The 11,189-nt window shown below is 49.8% G+C and overlaps 1 protein-coding gene across 1 annotated transcript; it reads left to right on the forward strand.

Moving 5' to 3' along the window:
• Window positions 1-2,479: 2,479 nt before the first annotated feature.
• SLC18A1 (solute carrier family 18 member A1) lies at window positions 2,480-9,870 on the forward strand. Its single transcript, XM_072845976.1, has 15 exons — window positions 2,480-2,603; window positions 2,832-3,192; window positions 3,857-3,915; window positions 4,217-4,300; window positions 4,583-4,675; window positions 4,992-5,081; window positions 6,033-6,076; window positions 6,235-6,295; window positions 6,434-6,529; window positions 8,330-8,408; window positions 8,533-8,584; window positions 8,805-8,868; window positions 8,972-9,091; window positions 9,298-9,431; window positions 9,757-9,870. Exons 1-15 carry the CDS (start codon window positions 2,480-2,482, stop codon window positions 9,868-9,870), a joined length of 1,575 nt encoding a protein of 524 aa, XP_072702077.1.
• Window positions 9,871-11,189: the final 1,319 nt, after the last annotated feature.

Consider the following 11,189-nt stretch of genomic DNA (forward strand, 5'->3'; position numbering starts at 1 on the left):
TGATAGCCAGGGGAGAGGCGAGATTTCCCCATACCGCTCAGAAATCATGGGCCAGATCAGTGCATTCTGGCCTTAAAGGTATTTCCATCCGCTGTGAACGCTTATTATCACATTTATAATTTTGGACATCCTGAAAAGCTGATCTACCTTGTGGACTAGGTAGAGGCAGCTTGTCAGCATCCTATGGACCAGCCCACAGCCTGAGACTCAGCGACCTAAATATTTCTCTTTTCCTTTGGAGGAAGAGCTTTCTTTCAGTTTATTTTCCTTCTAATGCTAAAAACATTCAGCACATAAAGGACAAACCTGCCTGAGGAGGGATGCTTTGGAGGGAGCTCCTTGTACCACATCCCACGGGAGAAGCAGCGACTCTGGTACTGCCTGCTGTGGGGACTGTTGGACACGCAGCTCCTTTCCCTCCCTTTGCAGGCTGTAAAGCAATGCCGATCTCCCTGCAAAGCCTCCACACAGACCCTTTAGCAAAACCCTCAGCTGCTGCCTTTTTGGCTGTGTATCCTGCAGAAGCCTCTCCCACCCCCACAGCGAGTCCTTCCCCACTCGCTGGCTGATGCATCTCCTTCCCCACGTGCCCAGTGCACGCGGCGGCAGCGACACGCATGCATCCAGCCCACGCACTGGCACCCGCTGCCAACGTCCACGGGCTCAACCCGGTAAACGCGCACACACAGAGCCCACGGTGACGCACAAACATGTGCAGAGGGAGCGGGGAAGAGCGACTGATGCGATATCCCTCTTCCGTCAAATTGTGCTCCCTGAGTTTTGGAGTTACCCAAAAATCCCTGGGGTGCTGCAGGTCTGGTCGGTGAAATCTGGATGTGTAACATGGAGTCACAGTTGGAACGAGAGCAGCCATGCCAAGGACAAGCAGCATTAGGCAGCAAGAGAGTGGCCATCAGTCACTGGACAGTAGTCCAAGACCTGGACTATTGCATATTTTATAAATGCATTTCCCAGGGACATTTAACCATGCCAGCCTTCCTCCCAGTGATGAATCCATTCGCTGCCACTAGCCACCGACGAGGCAGAGCAGGCTTCCCCCACGGAGGAGAGGGCTGTGCAGTCCCAGGGTGGCGTGTTCGGTGCGCTCAGACCCAGGCAAGAGTTAAGGTGCTTGGAGAGAGATAAGAGTTGATGAAAGCCTAGAGAGAGGGTGCCTCTGCTGCGGATAAACAGTCCTGCCTCTCTCTTCCTCATCCCCCTCAGCCCAGCCCACTGTCCTGCTCTGACGCAGAGGGAGCTGCAGGGCTGAATGAAACTTGTTTGAGGTTCCAATTAAATCTCCATGGAAGAGGGACACTCATATCCTCTTCGGATGAAAGGTAATCATAAATCCTCCAGGAGGGGCGGCTGCAGACCACACCTCCTCCCACAGCGGCAGCCGGCTCCTCGCACCAAGATGGGCTCCAGGGTAAGAGTTTGTTTTCCTCTGCTCCACGCAACAGGTTTGCATTGAGAAGGGGACAGGGTTTGTGGCTTGAGACGTAAGGGCTACGTTAGTCTACATGTCTTTATTGTCTATGCTTCCTTACTCGTTCTCTCTCTCAAATTTTTTTATAGATATACATCTTCTCTTGCATTAATTCTATTATTTGGTCTTTGCTACTACTTGGAGGTACAGTGAGAAACCATCCCTGTTTCCCAACTGAGTTGTGCGGCACTCATATTTGATGATAGAGGGTTTGCACAGTTTGCTTTTTTTTAATTAAAAATTGATAAATATCATTGGCTGGGATTTCAGGAAGCCACAGGAGTATTGGAAAGAGCACTAGTTCAGACCCAGCTCCACCCATTTTGCCACTTAGTCTCTGAAGTGCCTATGACCTATGGGAACTTAAATGGCTAATTGTTTGGTTGGTTTCATGCAAATTTTCTGATTGCTATTTTCAGTGTGATCGAGCGAGCAATCTTCTCTCAGTCCCTCTGAAGCTCTGATCTTAATCACGTATGTTAGGCTTTTAAGTCTTGTATCTTGCCATGACATTTCAATTAGGTCAAATGAAAAGACATGTACGGTAAATGAATTTCCTTTGAGACCTAATTTAATCTCCAAAGAACAAACATGGAATACAAGATGTAGAGATTACCACAGATAAGCTACTGGCTTGATTTGTGCTTTGAGTCTTTGGAAGAAGACTTAAATGATGCCTTGAAGCAGGTACAAGATGTCTCAGGAGAATGGAAATGGGTTAGAGCGCACTCCATCTGCAACTTCAAATGCAAGCGTGATAAAACCATGGTCTTTGATAGCAAAGCTGGTGGTCCTGGCTCCTAGGGAAGAGCACCCAGCTCTTGGAGGACACAGACACCAAGTGACCCCAGGAGTTGCCTTCTCAAGGGAGAAGCCATGAGCTGTGGGAGGTTGTAACCCGGAGTGTTTCCTTTAAAGGTTATAGGAGACCTTCAGCCCTGAAGACCAGGAGCCAGCAGGACCCAAGCTGCGAGCTCCAGGCTCTCGGCCATGCCCCCGGCTGCCAAACACGCGCCCTGGCGATGGCTGGCGGCGGGCAGGGCGTCGCGGAGGCTGGTGCTGGTGGTGGTGTTCGTCGCGCTGCTGCTGGACAACATGCTGCTGACGGTCGTGGGTACGGTGTGCGGCTCTTGCTGTGCTCTTCGGGTGCTGCCTCACGGTTTCGGCTCCTCGGTCGGTCGATGCCGGCAGGGTCCCTGCGCAGGGAGAGCCCTGGGGAGGGCTGGGTGCAGGGAGCTTGCAGGATACCGACACCTAGCCAGCACCATTCAGTTCAGCTGCATGCCGAGCCAGAAGATGGAGTAAAATCACTAACTAATCCCTTCTCTGGCTTTTCTTCCAGTACCGATCGTCCCCACCTTCCTTTATACAACAGAATACGAAGGCGCTAACAGCTCTGTCGTCCCAGCCCGGACTGAGCCGGCTCCTCCAGCCTTGCAGGCTCCTCCTTTCTCCTCCATGTTCTCCTATTTTGACAACACCACGGTGACTGTCTCAGGCTCCGCCAGCACTGCGGAGCTGGTGAACGGGACAGAGAGCAGCCGCCCGCTGCAGCCCCCCACCAGCAGCCCACCACCACCGAGCGGCTGCCCAGAGGGCGAGGAGTTCCTCGCCAAGGAAAACGTCCGCGTGGGGCTGTTGTTTGCCTCCAAGGCTCTCATACAGCTGGTGGTCAACCCGTCCGTGGGTCTCCTGACCAACAGGTAGGTCACAGACCTGGGTTTGTACCGGGGTGTAGCCCTTCAGGGACAGGCAGCTCCTGCCTGCTAATGAAACCAGCATTAGCTGAGCAGTGAAGGTCTGTGCTGCACACGTGCAGCCCCTGCAATCACGGAATTACAGGAACCGGTGGGTAAAATAGCAAGGGGGAGAATATATGCATCAAAATAAGCATGATTTTTACCTTTTCTAAAAGCCTACAAATGGCTTGCAAGTTTATAGCACAACATAAGCCTCACTAATGCTCTCCTCAGGTGCAGACAGATGCTATTTAATACCAGTAACCATCAAATAAACAAAGATTCCCACCCCGCTATGGATATAATGTTCAGATTTTCTGCGCGAGTTTTAATTTGCGTTTGTCTCTAGCAGACACATGTGAGGGGTGCTGGGCTCATCTCCACATGGTCTGGGTGGGCAGATGAGTTGGCAAAACAGAGCCATGCCTCTGGGTGTGCTTTACAGTATTAGCTGGGGGCAATTAGACACTGGCTGCTTCCTTGAGCAGCACTCACGGGCACATCCACACGTTCAGGAGATGCTCACCAGCCCACAGAAGTGTGTGTGTTAAGGCTGGGCAGCAAGACCAGATCTCAACCTGGAATGAGGAATCCTCCCTGAGATGATGCCTCTTTTTTCCTTTTCCAGGATAGGATACCACATCCCCATGTTCATTGGATTCATTATCATGTTCCTCTCCACAGTCAGTGAGTATTGCCCTTCCGTCTGCCCTTCATATGCAGCAGCACAGGAGAAAATACTTTGGTCTGTGCCTGCACAGACCCTGCTGTCCCTGCTGACCCCAAAGGTCTCCTGCTGTCCCCATGCAGGAGAAAGGAGTGAGAGCAGAGCAACCAGTCTCAGAAATCAATGACAAGAAAGGACGAGTGGCACCCAGCACCCTCCAGCACCCAAACTGGTGCAAGCTGAGGCCACTGTTACCCTCTGCAGGGTTTTAACGCTCAGTCCGCAGCTCTGCCTGACACCGTCTCTCTCCTTCCTCCACAGTGTTTGCTTTCTCAGGCACCTACACCTTGTTGTTCATCGCCCGAGCCCTCCAAGGCATTGGGTCATCGTTCTCATCAGTCGCAGGTAAATGTTTTAGCTACACCTTAGTCTCTGTGTTAGCTCCCCTTGCCTGGGTTCAATTATCATCTCAGGAATGATCAGCAGCACAGACACACCGCGTGCCTTCCTCGGCTTCAAACTCCTCCTCCTTGCTGTGCCTGCCTGGCTAGTACAGATGGTGCACCTACACAGCCCAGCCGGCAAGCAGATAAATCCCCCCAAAAGCCCAGGCTGCTTGCAGAGATGAGCCCCACCACCACGGTACCAGCCAGCCTCACGTGGCCTCTGCTTTCTGTCTGCTCCCAGGCTTGGGCATGCTGGCCAGCGTGTACACGGACGACTTCGAGAGGGGCAACGCGATGGGGATCGCTCTTGGAGGCCTGGCCTTGGGTGTGCTGAGTAAGGAAACCTTGCTCCCAACGGGGTTTAAATCAACGGCATCTCCAGAGCCTTGTTGGCCATCCCCTACGGCTTCCACCTGCCTGGCTGTGCCCCTTCCCCGGCAGCATCCCACGGGCATGGCTGGCCTGTCCTCCTCCCTCCCTCTGCTCACTCTGCACGGCCACTGCCCGCTGCACCCGACACCTTCCCACCACCTTCCCCAAATACCTGCCGGGGGACTCAGAGAAAACCACAACGGCAGGAGCCGAGCGCTGCTGCCCGGGCGCTGGGGACGGTGGCACTGCCGCTGTGTGACGCAGCCTTTCCCTTGCAGTCGGGGCGCCCTTTGGGAGCGTGATGTACGAGTTCGTGGGGAAATCATCTCCCTTCTTGGTCCTGGCATTCCTCGCCCTCTTGGATGGAGGTGAGAAGCCAAATGGTTTAATCCTACCAAAAAAAAAAAAAATCATGTGAAAATATTTAAATGCGGACTTTTCGGGGAGAATCTCACAGGGCTTACGTGAAGAAGAGGCAGATTAATACAACATGGGTGATATCATCAGCACTGGTTTATTCTGTTATTGCTAAATCATATGTTTTCTACCACCAGATGATTGACATAGCAATATAGTAAAAATTAGTCCCTCATTACTTAATAAACCCCTTGATTGCTTTAGTGGCTTGAATAGCACATTCAGTAAAGCTCTTTGAACTGCGAATTCTTTGTGAAGGCACACTTGTCTGCAGCCTCTTCACCATGCCACGAAGGAATTAGACTTTGCCAGCATAAATGGTGAACCTTGTTCTTTCTCTGATAGCTGTATTACAGATGCAGGCCACGAGAGCCTTCAGAGTGTAACAGCAAAGTTATAGATAGCAGAAATGTGCCTTTTTAGTGGGAAGTATTAAGCTAATTAAATTATAGTCACAGTTACCATCTTTGCCTAGATGTAATGCAAGACATCTCTAATGAAGCATGTAAGAGCTTCTGGAAAATGAAATGTAGGTCCCATACATATGAAACTTTCTTTTTTAATCCTGTTCTTTTCCACATCTAATTTCTGTCATGCTCTAGTTGTGGCTCCCCAGCAGGCAGCTGGCAGCCTGACGGAGAGTATTTGCATATTCGACTGCTTCATGGGTTGACAAAACACTTCTAACACAGACCACTTCAGGGAGTTTTGCTGCTCCCTCCCGTGGGAGCAGGGCTGGGACCCACCTCTCCCTCTGCCCGCTTGAACGATGTCCCCAAACACAGTTACTGCATCCCTGGGGACTCTGCCGATGAAAGGGGCCACGCTGAAGGAAAAGCCAGAGGGAAACGGAGATTGATGCTGTCTCCAGCAGTAAGCTAACATCAATGTTTTCTTCCCAGCTTTGCAGCTCTGCATACTGCAGCCCTCTAAGATCTCCCCCGAGGTGAGTACAGACATGTGTGCATGCGTGAGCCGGTGCCAGGCGGCGTGAACGAAGCGGGCGCTCCCCGGGGAGGAGGGCCATGCAGGCACCGAGCCGAGGATGGGTGTGAATGCACACACGGCGCTCAGCCGACACAACCCCCCTTTGCCATCCTGCAGAGCACCAAAGGCACGCCGGTGTCCACCCTGCTGCGAGACCCCTACATCCTGGTCGCTGCAGGTAAAGGCAGATGTCAGCACGCACCGTGCTCCCCTTTGTGCGCTTGCATCTCCTGATTAAAGAGATTCACTCGTGCCTGCTTGAAACAGCGGCAGGAGGTGGCTAAAATAGAGCATTTCTCCCTTTTCTCCCCGTCAGGAGCCCTCTGCTTCTCCAACATGGGGGTGGCCATGCTCGAGCCCACCTTGCCCATCTGGATGATGCAAACCATGTGCTCCCCGAAATGGCAGCTAGGTAGGTGTCGTGCTTTGCAGCCTTTCCTCCCGAACAGTTGCTTGATACAGTTTAGCTAGAACCAGCCCTGCTTTGGCACTGCGAGATGGATTGAATGATCTCTTGTATCATTGTAAAAAAGAAGAAAACATATACCCTCACCCGCACAGAGTGAGTGATCCCAGGCTGAGTGTTGCTCCAATTTCAGCTGGAAATGTCCTTAGCGGTAGCTATACAATGTGCTTTTCTCTATTATTGAAAAAATTGTATGGAATCAGACTCCCCACGAGAGCAATAGCAGTGGAAGAAAGGCTGTTTCGTGCATGGGAAGCCTGTCGAATCCTGTCTTCTGCAGGGCAGATAATGGTATCGTGCTGGGCTGAAATCGTGGCAGCCAGATGGGTTTTGCAGAGGCAGCTCTGAGTAAAACAAGGCCATTTAGAGAGTCCCAGGCAGGACAGGATGGTACGCACTAATTACCAGCTGCCTAGAAAATGTGATATGGAGATAACATTGTCTGTGTTCGCTACAAAAATAAAAACTAATTGTTATAAAACCCAATTGGCTGAGGAATGACCCGGGGGGTGCCCCAGGCTACACTTAGATCCCAAATTGAATTGCAGCCTGGGAGCAGGAGGGCTGAGAGAGCTCTTAATTGAGTTATCCTCTGGTCAGGCAGGAGCATCCATCCCGATAAGAGCCTACGATGCTTCTCATGAGCAAGTGATTGAGCAAGGATGGGCGAGCGTAAAGCAGCGGCCCAAGGATTCTGGCAGTGGGGAGAAGGGACAGAGTAGCAGGACACCACAGATGTCACAGGCTGAGAAATGCACTCAGGGCTGCTCCCGTCACCACTGAACTCAAGGGGAACCTTTGAGGTGACTTAGCAGGACCCAGAGGTCAGTAGGCATCAAAGAAAATCCCAAATATATTCACTAGATTTTCAGGTACCTGAGATTCGAGAGCAATTTGGATTTAGACACAGTTCAACTGCAAGTCACCCATCTCACAAGCTATTATGAACTCCAGGGGCTTCTTTATTTGTATGCTTCGGTTTGCCCACTCCCATAATTCTGGAAAAAAAAAACAAACAGAAGAGCTTGGACTAAACCTGGAGGATTAACGGTGTTCTGTAGCTGTTAAAGACAGGAGAGAAAATTAAACATAAATCAGTCTGTTTCAATAAGGAAGTTGTCTTAGTGAAATGGAGCTGATCAGTTTTATTTATAGTCAGTGGGAGAGTATATTAAAAATAAACAACTGGTAAATCAGCAAACAGTGCAAATATTTAATTTTGACTATGTAATGATACCTAAGCTTTTTACTTAAGCAGTTATTTTATTCCTCTTTATTTAGAAAGTGAAAAGCAGAAGGCAAGGGGAGAAAGGTGGAAGAGGAAGAAGCTATGACGGGAGAGAACAATGAGTTTATTAAGGCAGAAGGGACAAAAAAGTTCTATATTTAACACAAGATCATTCACCCAGATCTTGTGGGTGAATCACTGTGCCTCAGTTTCCCCCCAACAATAAGGAAATGCACTTTCTATGACTCCCTCTACCTTCACAGAGGGATGCCCACCCTTCTACAGGGCACGGAGCAACAGGGCAGCCAGCGCAGCCCTGACACGGAGCAACGGCAGTGGAGGACATGGAGAAGCACCACTGCCTGGACAGGCACCCCCGCAGTGGGTGCCGGACGTTAGCTTGCCTTGCCTGGCTCTTGATATTCTCCAAATGAGAGAAGCAGTTACTGAAGTGAATATTTTTGCAAATTCCCTGTATTTGCTTGGGGATGACACACTCTTTTTTTATTCTCTCTCAGGGATGGCATTCCTCCCTGCCAGTATATCCTACCTCATTGGCACCAATCTCTTCGGGATTTTGGCTAACAAAATGGGCCGGTAAGTGGAACCTAAGAGATTCCAGCTCAACCCAGCCCAGTCCTGCGCTTTCAGCATGAATTACGCTCGTGGTGGTGTGCACACTGAGAACATCTGCCCTCTCCTAACTGCGGCCTCGTTGCAGGTGGCTGTGCTCCCTGATCGGCATGGCTGTGGTGGGAATTAGTCTCCTTTGTGTAAGTAGCAGAAGACAATTTTGGGGCCTTTCTGTCGAAGAATCAGCAGGGGCAGTGCGGGTGATAGTACTGCAACAGGGTTACGTGCCCGGCAGTCAGTAGATGTTCAGTGGCTGCACGTGTGTATCGGTTTCACAGATCGATGTTACACCTTCGCACCTCACACAGTTCTTCTGGCCTCATTCATATATCCTCTCTCTCTCCCTCTCTCCTCTCAAAGGTACCTCTGGCCAAAAATATTTACGGGCTGATTGCCCCAAATGGTGGGCTTGGCTTTGCCATAGGTAAGCTGTCGGTGGTCAGGCTGTGCAACACAGCTCAAACGCAGCACTCACCACTGCCCTCGGAGAAGGCGATGACTGATCAGCTCCTTCTTGCTTTGGGCAGGAATGGTGGACTCCTCAATGATGCCTATCATGGGTTACCTCGTGGACCTTCGCCACACCTCCGTCTACGGCAACGTCTACGCCATAGCTGATGTCGCCTTCTGCATGGGCTTCGCGATTGGTATGGATGAACTCTTACCCATGGGGAGACGCGCTCAGTGTGCATCTCACTCGATTTATCGCTCCCTCTCCTCCACCCTGCGTTTGCTGCAAGCAACGGGCACTGAGTCTGCAACCCAGCCACCACAGATTCACAGCCCCCTCCAGACTGGAAAGGCACCTTTTGCTCTCTGTCATCTTAGCCTTTTTTAATTTTTCAATCTGCAGGTCCATCCACAGGTGGTGCAATTGTACGAGCTATTGGGTTTCCCTGGCTGATGATCATCATTGGAGTTATCAATATTGCTTACGCTCCTCTCTGTTGGTACTTGCGCAACCCTCCTGCTAAAGAGGAGAAGATTGTGAGTTTAAGTATACTTTATTCTCTTAAAGTACAGGGGATTGATAATCCAGAGATTTGGGGGGGGGGGGGATTAGAATAAATTTGCGCGGGACTGTGTCTTCCCTTTTGGGCTCTACTCTGCCCTCAAAAAAGGGACAAAAAACTCAAGACAATAAAACCAGAAAAGTTTAGAGCCGTGGTCCTTTCCCTAACTCACAGCTTGCATTCCCTGGGCAAAAGTTGTTGGCTGCTTTGGCTTTCTCTAGAAGTGGTAATGCTCCTGTTAGCTATTCAAATTAATCACCATTTTTACTAAAGCATTATTTCTTCCCTCCTTTACCCAGGCAATCTTAAGCCAGGAATGCCCCATGCAGACCAAAAGCTACACCACTCAGAAAACCCTGCGCGATTTCCCTCTCACAGATGACAGTGACGTGGAGGCAGAAAATGCGGAATAACAAGCGCAAGGATGCATGCCCTGTTTTGAAGCGAATATTATGTTTAGAGAACATGGATGTATTAGCACCCAAGAATAACCCAGCCTCCCCAAGACTTGTGGACACAGGATGGACGCAGGCTTTATCAGCGGCCTGTTCTCTTGACCATGCAATCCACAGCAGGGGGTAGAGACCCCAGATTTGGAAGCTCTATCCGTTTAGTTAAGCCACTCATTTGCTGTGTGACTTCTAGGCAAGTTACACAAACTTAGGACATCTCAGCTGTAAAAAAAAGTTAACAAAGATGAGGAGAATTGTATCATCCTGTCCCGCAGAACAATACTGTCTCGGGCACAGCCTACCCATGCAGTAGGGGATAATACCAACCTCTCTCCCAGATGAGTCCGGCAGCATTTGTTAATGTCTTTAAAGCGCTTACTGTTTGAAAGGAAAGCACTGGAGAAAATGAAAATGAAATCAGCAGCACCAGCTTTGGGAGATTTCTTTCTCCAGAATTCTGCTATAATCCCCAGCATGAAACCTTCCTCTGACAACAGGGCTCTGCCCATCTGTGTGTCTGCCAGTCCGTCAATAAAGATGTCACTGCACTGCCAACGTGCTCCACGCTCCTCTGAGGACAGTTGAAAAAAACATTCATTGCTGTCTGGTATAGCTTTATGTGTTGTGCTATTTATGCGCTACTTATAGCTGCCTGTGTGTCCTTTCCACCATCCATTAAATTAGTTCATTTACTTGAAGAATTCTAAGAAATTCAGGTAGAAATAAGGCCGAAAGCAGTTTTCGACACAGACTTGGCCAACAAAGCTAGTTAGATCCCTTGCGATATAAGCGACTAATAGAGCATTTTTAAAAATCCCTGTCCCGCAGCTGAGATGGGGCAAGAGGCTGCATTTGTGACCCCAACCCATCGCAATGAGAAGTACAATGGATTGATTTAATTGCCCTTTTGCAATTTCCTGGCCACAAGTTTCGAGAGAGAGCAGCTGCACTGTTAACAACAATTATTGAGTGTAATGGTCTGTAAATGTATCTTACAGTTAAGTAAGAGAGAGAGTGAAGTAATAGAGGTACCAAATTAATTTTGTAAGTATTGGAGAAATTCCCGTGATCTCATTTTTTCCAGTGAAACTTCAAACTTGCAACTTCTCTGGTTCCACTGTTGGCAGTTTATATAACCTCATTTCAGTCTTGAATGAGCCGTTGTGCAACGCACAGCCATTTCACTCGCCAGAAAGAACAGATGATTCACTGCTCTGGAGCCCGAGCGGCACAATGCAGATGCGCTTGCCAGCAGGGAAACAGGAGGATAATAACAATCC

This window comes from Ciconia boyciana, chromosome 25, assembly GCF_034638445.1.
Source record: "Ciconia boyciana chromosome 25, ASM3463844v1, whole genome shotgun sequence".
Classification (NCBI taxonomy): domain Eukaryota; kingdom Metazoa; phylum Chordata; class Aves; order Ciconiiformes; family Ciconiidae; genus Ciconia; species Ciconia boyciana.

Excerpts from the sequence above, each read along its gene's own strand:
- SLC18A1 (XM_072845976.1), top strand. The coding sequence starts at position 2,480 with ATGCCCCCGGCTGCCAAACACGCGCCCTGGCGATGGCTGGCGGCGGGC. Across the intron at positions 2,604-2,831 it reads CATGCTGCTGACGGTCGTGG|TACCGATCGTCCCCACCTTC; the intron begins GTACGGTGTGCG and ends CTTTTCTTCCAG. Across the intron at positions 4,301-4,582 it reads ATCGTTCTCATCAGTCGCAG|GCTTGGGCATGCTGGCCAGC; the intron begins GTAAATGTTTTA and ends GTCTGCTCCCAG.